General features: G+C 35.2%; 1 protein-coding gene across 5 annotated transcripts in view; it reads left to right on the top strand.

The window, feature by feature from the left end:
* NEO1 (neogenin 1) overlaps window positions 1-23,403 on the top strand; it is a 250,724-nt gene that overhangs the window by 139,422 nt on the left and 87,899 nt on the right. For all 5 annotated transcript variants that reach the window (XM_059912801.1, XM_059912799.1, XM_059912797.1 and 2 more), the window contains exons 6-7: window positions 2,355-2,509; window positions 3,878-3,998. In XM_059912801.1, coding sequence (XP_059768784.1) covers window positions 2,355-2,509; window positions 3,878-3,998 — 276 coding nt within the window. The remainder of the gene's footprint in view (window positions 1-2,354; window positions 2,510-3,877; window positions 3,999-23,403) is intronic.

The raw sequence follows: 23,403 nt of genomic DNA, 5'->3' as shown, positions 1-23,403 counted from the left end.
CTTGGAGAGAGTGTAGTCACTGCCAGAGAACACAGCCATGGGCGAAACTGGTCCACAGGAGATCACCTGTTGGATGCCACAGGCCTGAGCTGGTGTGTGGAAAGCCGCCTGCTGGGATGCCATGGGCCTGACTGATGATGAGCAGGAAGTTCCCCAGCGGGGTGCCTTGAGTCAGAGCTGATATATTGGACGCTGTTTGATGGCATGCTAGCGGTCAGAGCTTGTGCACAGAAAGCTACCTGCTAGAGTAAACTGGAGAAACTTACCAGAGACTGAGCAGAGAAACTTGCAGGAGGGTGATCACCAATGGGTCTCCCACATACCTTCTAGCTGCCACACCGTAGGGACAAGAAGAACAGCACACCCCAACCCGAAAGATAAACCTTTTCTTCTGCCATGCCTTACAATGTCCCTCTGGTGCCCTCTGTTCACAAAGTCTAACATTGCATCAGCTGGCAAAGGTCCACATCCATCATTACAAAGAAGAGTGGATTTGGAGCTGAGAGGCCATAAATTAATAACTGGCATGATGTGAAAAGCTATTATATATAGATAAGAAAATTGTGAACACTAATTGAAAAAATAGCAGAGTATGTGTATAGATAATTCACAAAAGAATAAATACAGATGACTAACCAATGTTTGAAAAGAGAGTTAAATTCACTGCTAATAGAGTTCCCTTACTTCATCTAGTTGTACACTTATGTTTTCTTGATCTTGCATCACTGTGTTCCATTCTTACCATCTTTGGCTTCTACTGCTTACCTGGGGTTCTACCTGCTCTCTATACTCTTACTCTTCATTTACCCAAATTATAGAGCTAGTTTGGACTTCTTCCCAGGACCTGCCCCCTCTAGCCAGTGCAATAGATTAAAAAAATGAAAAAAGAAAGAAGATTGGAAAGGAAGAAATAAAACTCTCTCTGTTCGCAGGCAACATGGTTGTCTATGTAGGTAATCCCAGAATTGTCTATAAAAAGCTGCTAGAACTAATGAATGAGTTTAGCATGACCACAGGATAAAAGGTCAATATGCATAAATCAATTTCATCTCTAGATACTAGCAGTGAACAATTAGAAACTAAAAAAAAAAAAAAAAATTAAGTACCACTTACAGTAGCACCAAGAAATTTAAAATACTTAGGGATACAGCTAATAAAGTGTGAACAAAATTTGTATATTGAAATATATAAAACAGTGATGAGAGAAACCAAAGATCTAAATAAATGGAGAGATAAACCATGTGCATGGAAAGGAAGACTCGGTATTGTTAAGGTGTCAAATTGCCGCAGATTCAGCCCAGTCCCAATCAAAATTCCAGCAGGCTGAGCACATTTTAACTCAACTGTTTAAAAAAAAAACAAACTGGTGTTGTCATCATCATTATGATATAGGGAGTTCCTTGTCATTTGGAACTTCAAACAGGGATTTGTAAGACCACTTGTCATGGATGTAGCAGGAATAGGAAATTATGGCATTAGGTAGGAAGTTGGACTAGATGATCTACTTTTACCCTTTAAATTCAAAATCTTACTGAATCTATTTGAGTCAGTAATTTACAACTTTGGGTTAAGGGGAAAGGGAGGCAATGGGATAATCAAGCTTTTGCAAATACATTTAACTTTCTCCCAAAGATTCTGTCACTCTACCTCCCACCCTTAAAAACCATTGCATGGGGGCTTCCCTGGTGGCACAGTGGTTGAGAATCTGCCTGCTAATGCAGGGGACACGGGTTCGAGCCCTGGTCTGGGAAGATCCCACATGCCGCGGAGCAACTAGGCCCATGAGCCACAACTACTGAGCCTGCGCGTCTGGAGCCTGTGCCCTACAACAAGAGAGGCCGCAATAGTGAGAGGCCCGCGCACCGTGATGAAGAGTGGCCCCCACTTGCCACAACTAGAGAAAGCCCTCGCACAGAAACGAAGACCCAACACAGCCAAAAATAAAAAAATAAAAAATAAAAAAATAAAAAAAAAACCATTGCGTGTAATGAAGGATGTTACTAATGGAAGTTAGGGAAATAGACTTTAATATTCAATTTTTGGACAGCTTAGAACTTTCCTATTTTCATTTTCTTCAAAACAGTCAACTTAGTAAATATTTCTCAACAGAGAAACTCAGAAATTATTGTTATAATTATTCTGCCAGTTAATTATGCCAGAATATCAATTTTTAAAGATATTACATTCCTAACATATATTTTAAATATGTATTTGTTATGTTTTTCTAAAAACATATGAAAGCCTCAAATAATTAAAAATCCTATGAATTCTATGATTTTTAAAAATTGCTTGAAATATAAATAGCTACCTATTTTTATTTTTATTAATATCTTAATTTTCTTTCTGTTTTAAAGCTCAACCTGAATTCCTGAAGCAGCCTACTAATATATATGCTCATGAATCTATGGATATTGTATTTGAATGTGAAGTGACTGGGAAGCCAACTCCAACTGTGAAGTGGGTCAAGAATGGGGATATGGTTATCCCAAGTGATTACTTTAAGATTGTAGTAAGTATTTTTCAAAGAAACTTATCTCTGAAACCTTTAAATATCTTTAAATGTAATCACCAAGAGATCTGTTATCTGTAGTACATGAACTGGTGTATATAAGATGAAGATAGAAAAATTTGCTTAGAATATAATCTCTTCATTGACTGATGAGAAAGCTGAGCCCAGAAATATTTTGGTAGCTCATGTAAGATCACAGAGCAAGTCACAGTGTTTGAACTCAGCCTGAAGTCCACACCTCCTGACCAACAGTCTAGTCCTACTCGGACGTACTAGCACTCTAACACAGCCGCCACCACTTTCTAGGTAATGATTATCCTGTGTGTGTATTCACTTGTACCAATTGTCTTCATAGCTGTCTATTCAAGGAGCAGAAGTCTGTCTTTCTTATACTGATACCCAGACCCTTCAAAATAAGGGTGACCCAGTGTTGGACAGTTGTTGTGAAAATAAACATAAAGGTTCTTTTAAAAAGTAAAGCAAAAGTAAATAAGTAGCCTTAAATCTACTTAAGAAGACTCAGTCATTATTTCTTTTTACTTCATATGTATATAGGAAATGCTTAGTAAATATTATCCACTGTTATTATTATCATTATCTAACATCCTGTTAACAGAATTATCTAGGTTTTAGTAATAAAGATTAATGACATATCTTAGGATGCATACCTGACATTCATAGACATAATCAGAAGTAATTATGGTTGTTCAAGACTTAATGTCTCATTACAAATTTCTCATAACTAATTCATTCTTCATAGGAATACATTTTCTATTTTTAAAGTACGTAATCTCATATGTTACAAAAAGTAATTCAGAAGTATTTAACCCTAATTAAAAAGCAGCGTGTTATGGTTAAATTAGCATTTTCACTCTTTTATCATTATTTTCATACTATTTTAAAAATATCAATAACAATAACTATAGTTGACATTCATTTAGTACTTTATAGTTTAAGAAAAGCTTTTATATATGTGGCCTCATTTAACTTATCTGTTAGAACTATTGATATTAGAGATAATCTTAAGAAAATGCCTTGAATTCACAAATTCAGACTCTCACTATGGTCACATGGTATTGCATGCCAGATATTTTTCCAAGCAAAGGTGTAAGTTTGCATACATTGCAGATAAGACTTTCTATAAGGATTGAGTTCGTAATTGTTAATGACAGTGTTTCCTTTTCTAGTCAGTTGAGTCAGTATCTTGTCAATAAAATTAAGTTAACAGGTTCATAGGTAGATAATATTCAGTAACTGAATCATATAATTTTACTTGTTTTTCCTCTCCAGAAAGAGCATATCCTTGAGATTTTGAACTAATGTTTATCAGTTAAATCATAAAATTTTATTTATGTTTTTCTTCCTCAGAAGGAACATAATCTTCAAGTTTTGGGTCTGGTGAAATCAGATGAAGGGTTCTATCAGTGCATTGCTGAAAATGATGTTGGAAATGCACAAGCTGGAGCCCAACTGATAATCCTTGAACATGGTAAGAGGGGCTGAAATAGTAAGATGAAAGAGGCTGACTGTGTTTGAGGAACTAGGACCTATCACAGGAGCTATCATTCCAGGATACCTAGTGATTAATAACCTGTTTGTAAAGGCTAATATATGGCATAACTAAGAGAGAAAAAAATAGCAGTCTAAATCATTTCTGTTTTTTTAAATGACCTAGAAACACAATTTTGGATAATGTTGAAAAGAAATTGGTATTAAGAAAAGAAAAACTGAACATTTATAGTCTTACACAAATGAATGTTCTTCAGATTTCAGTCATTTTAATCTTACAAATATATTTCTGATCTATTAAAGTAGAAAAACTTTACTTAATGTTTATTTAGTAGTGAATTTTTGTTTAATTTTTCCAAAGTAAACTTTTCTGATTTTCACACAAAAAAAATGCTTATTATAAATTCAGACAACATTGAAAAGTAAAAAGGGAAAAAAAAACTCACATCAGTCAGGGTCAGTTCTGGGGAAACCACACAGTAATTTGAGCAAAAACTAAAGAATTAAGTATTCTTTATTAAAAATTATTAACTGTAACCGGGGATTGGCGTGGCAAGGGGTTGGCTAGTGAAGAGTAAAGAGAATTCTAATGAATATAAAAGAATGGCAGACATAAGGAGCAGCCCCAACCCGTAGGTCTGAGAATGTTCAGGAAAAGACCCCTCTCAGGGCTGATCCAAACCATGTTAGAGAGGGTGTGGCCATGGTTTAATGGATGATGGAGAGTTGCTGTGCTGCCATCCCATAGAAGCTTGTTCAAAACCTCCTGTCTAGTGTGCTGGGCAAAAGCTGTTCACAAGGAGGTGTCTCAGTGAAGGTATTCTGCTAAAAAACCACCAGTGGGGTTGGGGTATTGAGGGAAGCTACTCACCAGCACCCTGTACTGATAAAGTTTTAACACATGTCAGCAAAGGAAAAATATGTAAAGGGCCCAGCTTCGTTTCTGCAGAGCAGGCAGTAAAGTATGAATTTGGAGCTGAAAGAGAATAAATTGATTACAAGCACATGCTTCAAACCCTGCCATCTAGGAGTACTGCGTATGAGCACACACAGTTGTGTATATGGTTTTATAACCTATTTTCTTAAAACAGCATGCTGTGGACATCTTTCCATGTCAGTGAGTATAGATCTGCGTCAACATTTTTCATTGTTGAATAGTAAATATACACTTTGTTTTATATAAATGATTCCCCATTGGTTAGCATTTACACTGTTTCCTGTTTTTTTACTATGATGAATGAGGCTATGCTGAACTTCTTTATATGATTATTTTCTCATACTAAATTACTAGAAGTTGAATTGTTGGATGACAGTTTTGTATGAAATTGATAAGGATAAATGTTGGGTGTACTATTTGTTTTAGCAGGAAAAGCATTTTTCATTTTGTGTGTTTCTCAAGAATGCATGAAAAAGAGGCTGCTTTAGACATCTCATTGGGTGTCTGAGTCAAATTTAAGTTCCGGTTGCATTGTGGTCAGGGAAGCTAATGGGCAAAGCTACTCTGGCTTTTCACTAAAATAGCATGTAGGATTTTTATATGCTATTTCTTGAGAATGTATTTCAGAGTACTGTTATAAAAAGGCATAAAATAGTAGAACTGCTCTTTTTCTTCCTATGTTTGTCTGTCATTTTACCTTTCCCTTTACATTGAAAATGATATAGTAGAAGCATGCCACTTTTCCATTTTGGCAAGATGGCTGAGTATGATTCCCAAATAAGGCATTAACAGAATAAGTGAGGTAGATAGGCTTATTTCTTTTTATTAGTGACAGTGTTTTTCCTTAGTAAATGTCATGGCTCTCCTAGGGTTATTTCCATGGAACTAAATAAAGAGACTTCAGTATATTTGTGTTTGTGATTACCATTATAGATTTAATGCTAACAGTATAAATGGTGGCTTTGCTAGGAGGATGCTAAACTAATCCTGACTGGACTTTCCTCTGAAAATGCTTGGATGGCATAATAATTAGAGTCATAGTGTGTGTTTTATTCTTTTTGAAACAACCTTTCAGAAACAGACGATGTTTTGTGAGCTGGTGAAAATTTTTAGTGACCTTGTCAGGGATGCATTAAGGATGCACAGATTCTAGGAAGGAGAGTAAATGTCATATTATTAATTTTGCTATTTTAATTTGTAAGATAAATATTTATGTGGGAAAACTAAAAGAGAGACTGTAACGGTTTATAGGATCTGATCTCTGCCTTTCTGAGGTTTATGATGTTGTAAGGGATGTAAGAGATGTGTATGACATTAATACTAGTCCATAATAAGTGTTATTTTTATAGTATAAATAAGGCAGCATACAATTCAGAAGAGATGAATTCTGTGTCAACAGGGAAGTTTTTTCATGGAAAGTGTTTCCTTTGTAATAGACCTCAAATGATAAGATTTCCAGATGTTAATAAGAGGACATGGCTCAGTATGGAAACAATAGAATATCTGTTCCTGTAGGAAGGTGGCCTGTAAAGTCAGAACAGGACCAGATTGATCATGGCCTTGGTTATAAACAGTCAAAGCAATACTATAGTAAGGCAGTCTGATGACAAAGTCAGGTTTAATTAGAAGACAGAGTGGTTGAAGGAATATTGTTATAAGAGACCATGATGAAATAAGTAGTACTGTACTAGAGAAATAGAAAGAAAGGATCCTAATTAAGAGATGGTAGTGATTTATCTAATTCAGACTTTATCAACTGATTGGATATTAAACAATATTGTAGAGAAATGAAATATACTTCTAAGGTTTTATCCGGGTGACTGAAAGAATGGTGATGCCTTTACAAAAATAGAAAAGGAAGCTGAATTGAAGTGGAAGGGAAGTTCTACTCAAGCTGTAAAGAGTGTTCACAGAACATCCCACACTCAACCTACAATAAAAAGCTGGATGATCTACCAAACTATAATTTCTATGAGCTCATCAGAGAGCTGAGCTTGCAGAACAACCAAGTAACCTAAATTCGAAAGGATTGGACAACCCTCCTCTCCCAAAGAATGGATCATGAATTGTTTCACCTTTAGTAGAACACAGGAGAAAGAGATGGCTGTCATAAAAATGGATAAGAAATCAGCTAAAATTTTAACTGAATATTAAAGACCAAGTATGGACTACTTTGGAATCTCTGGGGGCCTCAGATAAAAGGAGAGTTCATACTTGCTTGCAAATATATTTCCCTGGGACTCCAGAGGATACTCACTATTAAGGCTGGGGGCAAGGTAGGGAATCAAGAAAAGTTACCTCGGTGGAGTAGAGGTGAAGGAGGTGATCTGCGGCTGCTGCGACATAGGTGCAAAGCCCCTCCTGTTTACTCAGAGTCCCTTAAGCCTCAAACCAATGGGAGAGGGGCAGAAAACCTTATTTCATAAATTCCTGGAGGAAATTAGAAGCAAAACTACTACTTGGGGGAGGAACCCTCTGTTCCCCAGGACACAAGCAAAGACCCACTGCTGCTGGGGGACGAGTAGAAGAGAAAACACTTTACCTCTGAAAGAAGTGCATAAAACCGTTTTGGGCCCTAGAATCCTATACCAATACCTAGGAGAGGTCTTTTACCAGAGGAGGAAGAATAGGGAACTACCACTAGAGACCAACACAAGTGCAAAGCAGATTTTGGCTGCCATAGGAAGGAGAGCCACTGGGCCTATCTAATACTGAGGCTGGACCAAGACAACTGAAAATCCCACCCGCCGCAGCCATGAGCTTACCACCACACGAAAGCGTTCTGCTGAGCAGGGAAGGTCAAGAACATAGAGAGAGATCCCTCTGTGGCAGAAGTATACAGGAATGGTTGAAAGCTGTGAGGAAAATAGGAAAATTGAGAAAAACTGCCTGGCTCCTCATCTCTCACCTTAAGCACAAGACAATGGTAGTCTACCAGTAGAAGAATTTGAAACCTGTGATGTGCTGAAGGTAGCTACAATAACAGTAAAATCCGTGCCAAGTTCAATTCCTGTCTAAATTGACTAAACTCTTCCGCGCTAATGGCTTGACAGAAGAATAGACATGCCAGTTTCCAAGTGTAAGTAATAACTATCAGCCTCTGCTTTTCTGTACATCATGCTCAGCATTCAGTCAAAAATTATTGGACAGAAACATAAGAAGCAAGGGAACTCCAGTTCATTGTAGAAAGATAAAGCAATCAAATATAATCAAATTCAGGGAACCCAGATATTGGAACTATGAGACAGGAACTTTAATTATTAAAGTATGTTAAATGGAATACATTTAACCAGACTGATCGAGAAAAACACAAATTACCAAATCAGGGATGAAAGGGAGGACATCATTACAAATTCTGTAGATTTTAAGAGGATTTAAGGGAATATTAGAAACAACTTTATGCCAAAAATTTTGAAAAGGAAGGTAGTAGAGCTGGTTTGTTTAGGGAGGTAAAGCATCAATTTAAGATGTGTTGAGTTTGAGTTATAATAGAAAACCAGAAAAAAAATGTCTAGAATCAGAGGGAAGTCAGAAGCTCAGAAAAGAGATTGAGGAAGAAAATAACAAGTTTTGGTTTTGGTAGATTTCAAGATTTTTAACCGAACTCTTCTCTTGCTATAAATTAAGGCAGCTAACTATATTTTATTTTCTTGTATGTAGAGATTACTGTGTCCCCAGTTGTCATGTTGTAGTCATTCACACTATTGAAAATTAAAACTCCTTAACTTTCTCTTCAGTAAATGGAGTTGTAAGTCTTATTTCTCTGCCTTCAGAGGAGTGTCTCAGTCATCTGAAGTTCATCCCTGAACATTCTCTTGAAGATCCCCGTAGATACCATCACTATTATCTTTTGATAATTTTTTTGCCATGTTATATATAATTTTTAATGGTTAGGAGTTCATTCTTGTTTCTGCCTTAAACAACCACTATTTTATGTGAACTTACACCTCAATGTCTTATTTTATCTACTTAAAGATAGAATTTATTCCCTTACTGGTTTTTCCTTATCAATTCCAGTTATTTAAATTATTTCTAATAGAACCTGTATCTATCCTGCTGATTTTTTAAAATCTTCTCTTTACTCTCAGTCTTATGTATATCATTTAAAAAATATGATGGCCTAAAAGAATGTGGGAGAGGAAGCTTATGTAGAAGAAATAACACTTCACAGTTTTTGAATGTATGAAAAAGTGAAATCACAAATCAGTGCAGATTGAAAGGATCATACATTATATGGAACATGGACAATTTGTTGGTGATTTGGAAAGAATTAAATTATACATTTACCTTATATCAAAATAAAATAGAGTTAAAATTTAAATTAAATCCATAAAAAGGTTGAAAAGATGATAGAAGAGTGTCGCCATTTACAATAGACCACAATTTGTTAATTCATTCACCAGTTAATAGGCATTTGGATTATTTCCAGTCTATCACCATTTACTTTTACTTATAAAAGAAATAAAAGAGAATACAGATGAAAATTTTGGTATCTTAGGATATAAAAATTTTAATGTTTTGTATGTAAAGTATGAGAAATACCTTAACTAAAGGAAGACAAGCTAGGGAAGACTATCATAAGAATTACAGAAATTTAGTGTTCTGAATGTAACAAGAATGCACACAAATGGGTGTGATAAAGTGACTAACATAAGCATATAATTCACAATAGAGCAAAGATAAAGATAGTTTCTATACAGGACAAATGTTCCACCTCACTTAAAAATATAAAATTAAATCTTTTTAGTGAGGTGTCATTTTTACCTAATAAAGATTTTATATATTTTAATGAAATATAATGTTCGTTTTTAATGACTGATTAGGGTGTAATTATGTTTGTGTCTTTCTTTCACTCTTAGTGAAAATGTAAATTGTTATATCATTTACTAAAACCATTTTGACAATTATATCTTAAAAATTACTGACTTAACCCATTAATTGTTCTTTTAGGATTTTTCCCTAAGGAAGGAATCAGAGATTTTTGGACAAAGACTATTAATATCAGCATTAGTAATTAAAAAAGAAAAAGGTAGGGATAAAGAGAGAAAGAGTAGGAGATGACTTACATGTACCAAATAGAGGAAGTAGTTAAAATAAGTATAGTACAGCCTTATGATGGAAAAGCTGTTTGGCCATTAAAAGCCATGTCTTTGAACACTCTTTAATGATATCAGGAAAATCTCAGGATATAATGTCAAGTAGTAAAGTAAAATACAAAATTATATATAACAGATAATCCGAATTTAGTTGAAAAAATTGTATGTACACATTTAGACATTCCCACACCAAAATGGTGGGAAAGATAACAATGGTTATCTTTGGGTAGTGATGTTCCCTCAGTTTTCTAAAATAGCCCTATATTACTTTTATAATCAGTAAAGGTTTTTCTTTTTTAACTTAATAGTAAAGCCATCTTTCAGTCAGTGCTGCAATTTAGAAAAGACACCAAACACATAATTTTGAGAACTTTCTGCCAAAAACATCATGGATAGAAGTTAAGAGTTACAAATAACTCCCTTCACAAGAGAGGTGGGTTGTGTGGCAGGAAGTAAACAGAGAAAATTTTGGTAGACCTCACTGATACCTTTGATTTAGTGAGACAAGGACTAGAGGGAAAGCAGCCTGCAGGAGAAGGATGGAGACTGGCCCACTTGTAGCCTTTTTTCCTTTGTGTTCATAGCATCGTGAATCTCCAAGAGTATATATAGCATTTCTCAAATCTATTTGACCACGGAGTTTTTTGTTTTTTTTTTTTAGGTAGACTCATTAACATCTTAAAGGGTGCAATTTGGGAATTGTTGATGTAGGGCTATTCAAAGGAGGATGGACAAGAGTAAGGTTGGCAAACGGTGGCCCACAGGCCATATCCAGCCAACCTCCTGGTTTTGTGCATAAGTTTTACTGGACACAGCCACACACATTTGTTCACAGATTGTCTATGTTCGGTCTGTAGTCATTTTCACTCTATAATGGCAGAAGTGAGTAGTTTAGACAGAGACCATATGCCCCACAAAGCCTAAAACATTAACTCTCTGGCCCTTTATAGAAAAAAGTTTGCCAAACACTGGACTGTATGATATGTATCTTTCAGCCCTGATAGTTTGTGATTCTGAGTTATTTCTGGTCAGTGAAAGTCTGTTTTACTTAAAACTTTCTAAATTTAAATAAGTGTGGGTAGTGACTTCCCTGGTGGCGCAGTGGTTAAGAACCCACCTGCCAATGCAGGGGACATGGGTTCAAGCCCTGGTCTGGGAAGATCCCACATGCCGTGGAGCAACTAAGCCCGTGCGCCACAACTACTGAGCCTGCGCTCTAGAGCCTGCGAGCCACAACTACTGAGCCTGTGTGCCACAACTACTGAAACCCACATGCCTAGAGCCCGTGCTTCGCAACAAGAGAAGCTGCTGCAGTGAGAAGCCCGCGCACAGCAACGAAGAGTAGCCCCTGCTCACCGCAACTAGATAAAGCCCGTGCACAGCAACGAAGACCCAACACGGTCCCAAAAATAAATAAATTAATTAATTTTTTAAAAAAATGTTATAAATAAGTGTGGGTAGGTGGAAAAAGGCAGAAGAAGGGGCAGGAGGGTGAAGATAAAAGGACAAGAGAAGAAAGTTAAACACGGTATGTGGATAACTAGGAGATGCGCAAAGGCGACTGACACCAAGGAGGAGCTATGAGTGAAGAACTACGAACTAGAGAGAGTTTGCTACCACATCTTCATGGCTGCCTCTGCGACACTTAGGCACTAGAAGTACCATGGAGTAAATTATGGAAAGTGGAAGAAAACCTGTTGTGATGGTGCTTATCTTCCCGTACCTTGTTTAATAATAATCCGAAAGTATTTAAGCATCTTTTACACAGTCTTATTTTTGTAGAGGGAATTTTCTGATTCTTCTTGGAAGTGTCTAGTTATAAATCCTGGTCATCAGCCTTTTGGCTAGTGCTTGGCTGCAAGAATGTACTTTGAAGCAGCCATAATTGGCCTGTGATATAATTGGACAGCATGGCTTTTAAGTTAATTATCACCTATGAACGTTAAATGAAATTTCATAATTATAGTTAAAATATATAAAATATCTGTGCAGCAACACTAGAAAACAGTATTTCTAATCAAATTGGGAAATAGAATTTGAGAATGAGTATGTCTCAAACATACTTCCTCCCCCCCCAGCTTTATTGAGGTATAATTGACATATAAAACATTGTATAAGTTTAAGATGAACAATGGGTGTACAATGTGATGATTTGATGAATGTATATATTGCAAAATGTTTACCACAATAAAGTTAGTTAACACATCCTTTACCTCACATAATTACCATTTTGTTGTTGTTACGGTGAGAACATTAAAGTTCTATTCTCATAGCAACTTCCAAGTATACACTACAGAATTGTTAACTATAGCCACCATGCTGTACATTACATCCCTAGAACGTATAACTCTTAAACTAGAAGTTTGTACCCTTTGACCAGCATCTCCCCTTTTCCCCCATCCGTCAACCCTGTGGCACCCACCATTCTATCCTCTGTTTCTCTGAGTTGGATGTCAAACATACTTCCTTAATTAAAACATTTTAAATGCATTTTTTAGTATTTAACTTTACTCTTATGCATTTTTAGGAACAGCAACTCTTGATTTTAGAAGATTGTGGCTTTTAAAATATTTTAACTCAACATAACAGTATTATTTTTATTTGCTGCTAGTTCAAATTATGTCATTTTATGCTAATATACTTTATGTCTTATAATCATCTGTTGAATTATTTTTTTAAGTATTGGCATATAAAGTACTACAAGTATGAGTAATAAGAATTAAGGTAAAATGTGTTTTTGTCTGTTAACTTTTTATTATCCTTTCTTCGTGTCAGTTGGAATTTAAAAATAGATTCCAAAACTATCATGTAAGACTGAAATATAAAAACACAAGTACGATTTTTCTTTGTACATTCATTCATGTCAAGTCTGATAATTGGCAGTTTTTTAGTTCCAGTAAGGGAAAATGGGTTGGTGAAAAGGGAGTAATATGAACTTGTTTGTAGTAAAGGAAATTCATATTTTACCAACTAATTAAATGACTTCTAGGATATTATGGCTGTGGTAGATAAGGTTACTGAGCTTTACTTTTTTTTTGACAGAAACATTTGTAAAAAATTCCATATAGTATCTGAGGTAAATATGGAATAGTAGAAGTTCTGGAATAAGTGACTAATGACCTGGCATGATTAAAAGTTGGCTAGATAGCAGGAAATTGTTAGTCATTAGTGGAATATTTTAAATCTGAAGCACTAGAATGTGTGATAGTTGGTGTTGATTTTAATCAAAGGATAAATTCTAATCAGTTATTTTGCTTTTTTGTAGCAGTAATTATAACTTTAATAAAACTTTTAACTCAAGACAACTGTGATGAAATTTGACCTCTTAGCATGAATTCCATGTCTAGGAACTTTCTAATATTGAAAATGCATCTAATGTCAATGCCTGGGTTCTGGTTCTTATCTGCCATTAACTTGCTGAGTGATTGGATCAGGCACTGAAATTCTGTGATTTTTAAATTTTATTTAAAATTAAGGAATTAAATGATCTCTGAGGCCCCACATCACTCAAATAATCTATTAAATGCAGTTGTTTTAGAAATAGGTGCATTAAATATAAGGTGCTTTTCAGAACACTCTTTCTGTGTAGGTATTGAAATAAATAGATACATTGTTTGCAAAAAGATTGAGGCATTGCCAGCTAATAATTTTACGTTACCTGCCACAGTGTGTAACAAAACAAACTTGGTGCTCAAAATCTGAAGTATTGGCTTTATGTCCCAACCCTACTAAGATGAGGTAATCTCTATGAGCATTGGTTTTCTTATCTATAAGTATAAACAATAATCTCTGCATAGTACACACCTGAGGGACAAATAGAATAATATATGTGAAGTATTTTGTAAATTGTAAGTACTCTAACTTTAAGGTAATAGTATTTTTTTTAATTTTTAAATTTATTTTTGGCTGCGTTGGGTCTTTGTTGCTGTGCACGGGCTTTCTGTAGTTGCGGCTCGTGGGGGCTACTCTTCGTTGCGGTGTGCGGGCTTCTCATTGCAGTGGCTTCTCTTGCTGCAGAGCACGGGCTCTAGGTGCATGGGCTTCAGTAGTTGCGGTGGGTGGGTTCAGTAGTTGCAGCTTGCGGGCTCTAGAGCGCAGACTCAGTAGTTGTGGTGCTCGGGCTTAGTTGCTCCACGGCATGTGGGATCTTCCCGGACCAGGGATTGCACCCATGTCCCCTGCATTGGCAGGCAGATTCTTAACCACTGCGCCACCAGGGAAGTCCCTAGTTTAATGTTTTTAAGATAGAGATCATTTACGTTCTTTGAATTTCAAGTTTAGTCTTTTAAATCTACAGTCTACTGTGGTTACACTTATTGATAAGGTTGGTCAGGTATATCATTTTGCAAGGATGACCATGCATCTAGTGTGCCAGGGACAGTCCTAGTTTATGTCTGTTGTCCCAACATAATTACCAAAAGTGCCTTTTTTTCACTCTCAGAGTTATCTGGGTGTGGACAATATGTTCTAAAGTCACTCCAATTATTGCTAATTTATTGAATCTAAAAGGTTCTAAATAGTTAATAGGGTAGAGGTTTTGGATTATGAATCTAAAGAACTGCAGTACAAGCTGTGCTAAATGCCAAAGTGGTACTGTAATTCTGAATGGGAAGAAATGCTTTCTGCTAGATTTGACAAACAAGGAAGGCTTCTTGAAGAATATGGCATTTAAACTGAGCATAGAAGGATGAATGGGATTTTAGATTGGTCATGTTACACAAAGGGGAAAAAAGAATGACATTTCAGGTGTATAAGTAAGAAGACTCAAACTGCATTTGAACAACAGAAAGCAGTACAGTTCAGCATTCTCAGAAAAGTATAAATACAAGATTGTACATCCTGGAAGATGTGTCTAAACCAGATTATTTAATACCAAGTCAAAAGGTTGGAATTTTTTGAGTAGCTGGCAGACCCTAGCAATTTTCAGGTACATGAAGAAACAGTAGCACTTTAGGAGGATTAGTGTATTCGAAATGTGTTGAATGCGTTTAGAGAGAAAAATAATGGTATCTGTGATACTGATTAGGAGAATTTTCTACCAAATCAGATGTGATGTTTGAGACCCTCAACTAGGTGGTGACAGTGGAAAGAGAAATTCTTTTTATCTCTCAATGGCTCATACATGGTAAATATTTATTAAATGTCAGCTGGATGTTTCTACAAAGAAGATAGGACAAGATTTGTGATTTTTTTGGATACCTAAGATAAGGGAGAGGAAAAAATTGAAGCTTTACACTAAATACAAGTAGAGAGATTCTCTGTATAGATCAAGGTTATGATCTTAGTCTACTTACGTTAGGAAAGTTTGTCCCCATTACTGTTGAGTTGTGCTGTAATTGCTGCTCTGTTCTTAGATAGTTCTGGGGAGGTAGAAATAGAAATTAAAGTATGATTAGTTTGTTTAATGTTTAACATTTCATCTATGTCAAAAGTCATGAATTTAAGACCAGGACTTGTGAGGTCCAGGTAATAACTTAGTGCCTTAATTATAATTTTTGGTGTTTAGCAGTTAAGTAGAAGTTTTGCAGATGACCTTTCTGGACACAAAATGGATTTAGAGATTATCAAAGAGCAGGCTTGAATTTGAATTGTCGCTATTATTTTGTTATAAAGAAAGAATCCATTATGCAGTGCTAAAACACCAGAAGGAAGATAGTATGTCTGAATATCTTTTAATTGGTAGCTATGTTTAAAAGATGCTAAATTACACAGTAATGTCATAGTTGGCAGAATATCATTTGGGTCTAAAAGACATCACTGACAATCTGGCTGCTTATAGCCTTGATTTCATATAGTTTCAGTACTGGATGAGAGTGTTTTTCATTTTAGATTTTAGTGTTGTTGATGTTGAGAATATCTCCTGATTGATGCATGCTTAAGAGATCACCAGACATAAAAAGTATAGTATAATTTGATATGCATTTTGAGAAATTTTGTCCATAGTATTAGCATTTTAAATGCTACTACTGCCTCATAACTACTATAATGTCCTAATATTTTAGCTGTATGCATATTTTAAAAAACAGCCTTTGTTCACCAGCAGAATTACTCTCTGAGTTTCCTCTTACATGGTTTCTTCCTGACCGTTTTCTGACTTTTTAGCTGGATTCTAGTCTGATGACAATTGTCTCCTAATTTTTAGAGCTCCTCTTCAGTTTACACCCCTTTACAAATTTGAGTAGATGTAGTTTCTTGTCAAGTAGTTTTGTTAAAGATTTGGATTAGGTACTACTTGTATTCTGTTACTTTTTACACAATCAGAGGAAATAAAAACTGTTAGACTTTGGACTTCTGAATCTGAATTTTAAAAATTGCTAATACTCAAATGTCTTGGAAAACTGGTTATGATTAGAGTTAATGTTAATCATTAAGCACACTGGAACGCAGTTTTCCCTTTTTGTTAGTCTAAATGGGTAATGAGCAGAAATACCTTTACACATTTTGTCTTTCCTTTCCTCTTGGGTTTTGGAATCTTGTTAAGATTCATCCTTGTTGATTTAGGATGAAAGGAGAGAAGGCTGTCTTTTTTCTGGGCTCACTGCTGTGATAGGTGCGTCATCAGCAACTGGCACACCTTTTTTAATGAGTGCTTTTGATGTCAGGAAAATGTCAGATGACTTCCTTAAAATTGAAACATCTCTCCTGCACACAAGAATGGGAGGAATGTTTTGTGTTCATTTTGTTTTATAACTTCCTTCAATTGTTTATATAAGTCATTTGTTTAAAGCAGCAGTTCACTGCCAGGGCTGCTTATCAGAACATATGCCTACGAAAACTGTCCAATAGAGTGCCTTCCTCTGGTATCAGATTAGTTCTGCTCTACCTTTGGGACTTAGTTCCTCAGAGGGGGAGCTTTAAAGTCTGTGGGAACATTCACATGTAACTCTATTCCCTTTCTTTGAAACTGAATACTCAAAATAAGTAGCCTTGACCAGCTGTTTTTGTGAGTATGTGTTCACACTGCATTGTGCCCCTAACCAGTCTCTTAGCTATTCAGCAACGGTGCTAATGGACATTTCAGGTATTTGGATAGTTTTGCATTATTTTATTTTGGAGTATGTTGTTCTCTCACAACCAGGAAGACCAGTACTGAATTCATACGTACCAGCTTCATTTGGGCCTCAGACTGCTGGGAAATCCTTTTAAGTTTTTCTAGTCTACTCCCTCCTCCTTCCCTGTATAGCAGTTATTTTAAATCTACTGTTCCCTTACTGTTAGCAGATGACTGCATTCCTCAATTCATTGGAATTTGAGATTCTTTTTGTGATAAAATGCATGGTCAGTTTTTTGGTGACAGTTCTATGGGTGTTATGTTTGCTGGATATTATGGTTCGTAAATATTAGATCATTGTTAAGTATGGTTGTAAAATCCTTTAGAGCTTCACCTAATTTTTGTCTACTGAATCTGCCAATTTCTAAGAAAATATATTTCTAAGAAAGGTATGATTATAGATTTATGCAGCTCTTGTGTTTCTAACTATCATTGCTTTATATATTCAGAAACTATATTGTCAATGCATTAGGAATCATAACTTATCTTCCTGGTGGATTACTGTGTTTCATCAAATCTAAGACACCATGGATTATAAGATGCATCCTGATTTCAGACATGTTAAAAAGTGGGAAAAGTGCATCTTAGAATCAAAACAACATGGTATTTATTTTATCAACAGGAAACACTCATTGAAGGCCCTAATTCTTGTTGCCTTCAACTGTGTTTTGTCTGATACTGACATTACTATACCTGCTTTCTTCTTAATAGCATTGCCTGATGTATATTTTCTAGTCTTTCATTTTCAAACGTTTGTTCTCCTTTTATTTTATGGTTATTGACTATAGACAGGTTTACACTTATCATCTGTATGAGTCCTGCCAACCCACCTTAATTTGTTTCTATTTTTCAAATAGTTATCCTTGAAATTTGACATACATATTGATATTTACCCATATTTTTCTCTAGCAGCACTTAGGGTTAATCATGATATCTTTACCCTCACCAGATAATTAAAAAACGTCATCACGCTGCTTTCACTGCCTTCTTGCTCATTTATTGTACCTTCCCCCCAGTTATATTCTTTGGATTACAATTTATGCTTTCTTGGAATTGTTGTTTTTAATTTATTTTTCTAAAGTATATGTTACAGTAAATTTTTCAGAAAGGATGTGTGAGAAGTAAATTTTCAAGACTGCATATTTGAAAATGTATTATTTGCTCTCTTTTAAGGTTTCATTGTATTTTGGCAATGAATGGGAATCTGTTGGGAATCTTTCTTGTTCATCTTTAGATAGTAGTCTAAAGCTTTAGTCTCTGTAAGCTTTTGGAATTTTTACCCTTTGAATTCTGCAGTTTCATGATGCTGATTTCTTTCTTCCTCCACTCCCAATTCATATTGTCCAGTGTTGAGTGGTCCCTTTAAAACAGACATCTGTTTAGGTCCAGAAAATTTTTATGATGGTATGTATTTGACATTTGTTGCTCTTGCTGCTTATTCTGTTAACTCCTCTTAAACTTTCCCTTTACATGCCACTTCCTGTCCTTAAGTGTTTTTTTTCTGGCAAAATCCCTAGAATTACTTTCTAGTCCACTAATTTTATCTTTGAGTCCAGTTTGCTTATCTGCCTATATTTTTAATAAGCTTTTTATTTTAGATTTTAGTTTTAGATTTATAGCAAAGTTAGGAAAATAGTATAAGGAGTTCCCCTACATCCCATGCCATTTCCCCTGTTATTAATGTCTTACATTAGTAAGATATAGTTGTCACAATTAAACAACACTGATACTTTTTCTTATTAACTAAAGATCATACTTTATTCAGAGCTCCTTAGTTTTTATCTAATGTCCTTTTTCTGTTTCAGGATCCTATCCAGAATACCACATTACCTTTAGTCATCACATCTCATTAGACTCTTCTTGGCTGTGGTAGTTTCTCAGACTTTCCTTATTTTTGATAAGTTTCAAGGAGCACTGGTCAAGTATTCTGTAGAATGTCCTTCAGTTAAGATTTGCCTGATACTTTTCTCATGATTATACTGGGAATATGGACTTAGGGGAGGAGGACCAAAGAGGTAAATTTCCATTCTCATCACATCATGTCAAGGTATATACTAACAATATGACTGATCACTGTGTGTGTTGACTCTGATCACCTGGCTGGGGTAGTGTTTGTCAGGTATGTCCACTGTGAAGTGACTCCTTTTTCCCTTTTCCATACTATACATTTTGGAAGGAAGTCACGGTACACAGCCCACACTTAAGGAGTAGGGAGCTATGCTCCACCTTCTTGTAGCAGAGTACATAAACTATTTGCAGTTTTTCTGCACAGGAGATTTGTCTGTTCTCCCCCCATTTATTTATTTGTTTGTTTGCTTGCTAATATTTTCTCAAGGATTTTTGCATCTGTGTTCATGAGATATATTGGCCTGTAGTTTTCTGGCAATATCTATGTGGTGTTCATATTAGGATAATGCTTTCTCTATAGAATGACTTAGGAAGTATTCTGTTTCTGTTTTCTCAAAGAGATTATGGAGAATTCATGTTGTTTATCCTTTGAGTGTTTGGTAGAATTCACCAGTGAAACCATCTGGGGCTGGTTCTTTCTTTACGGAAGGCTTTTAATTATTGACTCAGTTTCTTTAATAGATATAGGGCTATTGAGGTTATCTATTTCTAATTGTGTGAGTCTTCATAATTTATATTTTTCAAGGAATTGGTCTGTTTCCTTAATTCTATGGGCATGGAGTTTGAAGTACAGACAGTCCCCAACTTAAGATTTTTCGACTTTACAGTGGTGCAAAAGTAATACACATTCAGTAGAAACTGTACTTCGAATTTTGAATTTTGATCTTTTCCCAGGCTAGCAATATGCCACATGATACTCTCTTATGGTGCTGGGCAGCAACAGCAAGCCACAGCTCCCAGTCAGCCATGCAGTCACAAGGGTAAACAACCAGTACGTTTACAATCATTCTGTTACCCATATAGCCATTCAGGTTTTCACTTTTATTACAGTATCTAGTAAATGACATGAGATATTCTACACTTTATTATAAACTAGTCTTTGTGGTAGATGAATTTGTCCAACTTAGGCTGAGGTAAAAGTTCTGAGCACGTTTAAGGTAGGCTAGGCTTAGCTATGATGTCTGGTAGGTTAGGCATATTAAATGTATTTTTGACCTACAGTAGTTTCAACTTAGAATGGGTTTATCAGGACATAACCCCATTGTAAGTCGAGGAAGATCTGTATTCCCTTATTATCCTTTTAATGCCTATGAGATCAGTAGTGATGGCCCCTCTTTCATATCCATTATCAGTGATTTGCAGCTTTGTTTTCTTGGCACCTGGCTAGAGGTTCCTTGATTTACTGATATTTTCAAATATGCAGCTTTTAGTCTTACTTTTTCTGTTGTTTTGCTGTTTTCATTTTCATTACTTGCTGCTCTAATTTGTATTATTTCCTTTCTTCCGCTTGTTTTAGGTTTAATTTACTCTTCTTTCTCTAGTTTCCTGAGGTGGAAACTTAGGTTATAGATTGTAGATGTTTTTTCTTTTTCTAATATGTGCATTAATGCTATAAATTTCCCTCAGTACTTTTGTTGCCTCCCAGAAATTTGTATAAGTTGTATTTTCATTCAACTCAAAGTATTTTTTTCATTTTCCCTATGACTCTTTGACCCATGGATTATTTAGAGGTGTGTTTATTTCCAAATATTTGGGGGTTTTCCATTTATTTCTGTTACTTATTTCTAGTTGAACCCCATTGTGGTCAGAGAACATACTTTGTGTGATTTCTATTCTCTTAAATTTGTTAAAATGTGTTTCATGGCCCAGATGTTGTCTCTCTTGGTAAATTTTCATCTAAGTTTAAGAACAATGTGCATTCTGCTACTGTTGGTTGGAATGTTTTATAAATGTCAATTAGATCAAGTTGATTGATGATGCTCTTCAGATCATTTATATCCTTACTTATTTTCTTCCTGCTTGATCTATAATTTACTGACAGAAGAGTGTTTAAACTCTCTAACTTTAATAGTGAATTTATCTATTTCTCCTTGCAGTTCTATCAATTTTTGCCTCATATATTTTGGCACTCTTTTGTTGGAAGCATATGCATTTAGGATTGTTATGTCATCTTGAAGAATTGATAACCTTATTATTGTGTAATATCCCTTTTTATCCCTGGCAATCTTCCTTTTTCTGAAGTCCACTTTGTCTAAAATTAATACAGCTAGCTGTTCCAGCTTTCTTTTGATTAGTGTTAGCATTGTATATCATTTTCCATCTCTTTACTTTTTTTTCCACTGAATTCATTGTAACCTTTAATTATGTGGTTTTATAAAGAAAAGATATTTAAACAATAACCACTAACACATGAAGTTCTTCAAAAATATGTTTATGTAAGAAGGGATCCTCCTACTCAAAATTTTGAAGTCATTGTTCTAATCCGTAACAAAAAGATGTTTGTAACTCAGCCTCCTTTGACAGTGCTTAAGAAGAGAATTTGTAATCTGCTTCCTGTTCATGGCTGCTTCATCCCTTGAATATTATCCTAAACTAGAATTTGGTTTTTTGTTCTAGCTATTCTTGTCCTCTTCTTCCTTGTCTCTATCTTATCTTCTGCAAGTGTTTTTTCCCAATTTTTTATTGTGGTAAAATACATATAACGTTTACTGTCTTAACCATTTTTAAGTGCGCAGCTCGTTGGCATTCATATTGTCATGCAACCATCACCACCGTCCATCTCCAGAACTCTTTTCACCTTGGCAAACAGAAATTTTTACGTAATATTTGTCTTTTTTGTGGCTGCCTTATTTCACTTAGCATAATGTCCTCAAGCTTCATCCATGTTGTAGCATATGTCAGAATTTCCTACCTTTTAAAGACTGAGCAATATTCGATGGTACATGTTTACCACATTTTTGCTTATCTATTCATCCACCAATGGACACTTGGGCTGCTTCCACATTTTCATTATTGTGGATAATGCTGCTGTGAACATGGGTGTACAAATATCTCTTTGAGACCCTACTTTCAGTTCTTTTGGGTATATACCCAGAAGTGGAATTGCTGGATCATTTGAATTCTATTTTTAATTTTTTTGAGGAACCTCTGTACTGTTTTCCACAGTAGCTATACCATTCTACTATTTTACATTCTCATCAGCAGTGCACAAGGGTTCCATTTTCTCTACATCCTTACCAATACTTTGTTACTTTCTGTTTTGTTGTTGTTGTCATTTTATAGTAGCCATTCTGATGGGTGTGAGGTAGTTGTCTCTTTACTTTTAATCTATCTGAATTTGTTTGTTTAAAGTGAGTTTCTTGTAGACAACATGTAGTTGTGTGTCTTGTTTTTTTTAAAATCCATTCTGACAGCCTGTCATTTAACAGATGTATTTAGATTATTTACATTTAATATGATTATTACTGTGGTCAGAGTAATATCTACTGTGTTTCTGTTTTCTTACTATTCATTGCATTTTTGTTTCTTTCCCCTCTCTTTTCTCTGCCTTTTATGGTTTTGAGTATTTTATATGATTCTATTTCATCTCCTTTCTTTGTGTGTCAGTTTTACTTCTTTTAATATTTTTTTAGTGGTTGCCCTAGATTTTACAATAAACATTTTAAACTAATTTAAGTCCATCTTCAAATAACACTATTAACACTTCACTTGTACTACAAGTATTTTGTAACAGTATTCCCAATTCCTCCTTCCCATCCCTTGTGTATTGTAGTCATTCATTTCACTTACCCATATTATTGCTCTAAGCAAATAGTTAGCTTTTAAATCAATCAAGAAAAATAAAAGATTTTTATCTTACCTCCATTTATTCCTTCTCTCACACTGTTCCTTTCTTTATGTAGACCCAAGTTTCTGGCCTATTTCATTTTTCTTCCTCCTGAAGACTTTCTTTTAACATCTCTTTCAGGGCAGGTCAGATGGCAATGAGTTCTCTATTTTTGTTTGCTGACAAAGTGTTTCTTTCTCCTTTACTTTTGAAGGATAGTTTTGCTGGATATAGAATTCAAGGTTGGTGGTTATTTTTTTTCTTTCAACACTAAATATTTCATTTTACTCTCTCATGTGGTTTCTGACAAGAAGTTCATTGTAATTTTTATTGTTTCTCTGCAGGTAAGGTGATTTTTTTTTTCCTCCTCTGACTTCTTTCAAGAATTTCTCTTTCTCCATGGTTTTCAGCAGTTTGAATATGTGTTTTAGGTATGAATTTTAAAAATATTTATCTTATTTGGTTTCTCTGAGCCTCCTGGATCTGTGGTTTCGTGTTTGTCATTAGTTTTTGGAAAGTTCTTGGGCATTATTTAAATATTTCTTCTGCTCCATTCTCTCTTTCTTC

Source organism: Balaenoptera ricei, chromosome 2 (assembly GCF_028023285.1).
Source record: "Balaenoptera ricei isolate mBalRic1 chromosome 2, mBalRic1.hap2, whole genome shotgun sequence".
Classification (NCBI taxonomy): Eukaryota; Metazoa; Chordata; class Mammalia; order Artiodactyla; family Balaenopteridae; genus Balaenoptera; species Balaenoptera ricei.
Note: the sequence above shows the minus strand (reverse complement) of the source record. Positions and strands in the feature narration are given on the sequence as shown.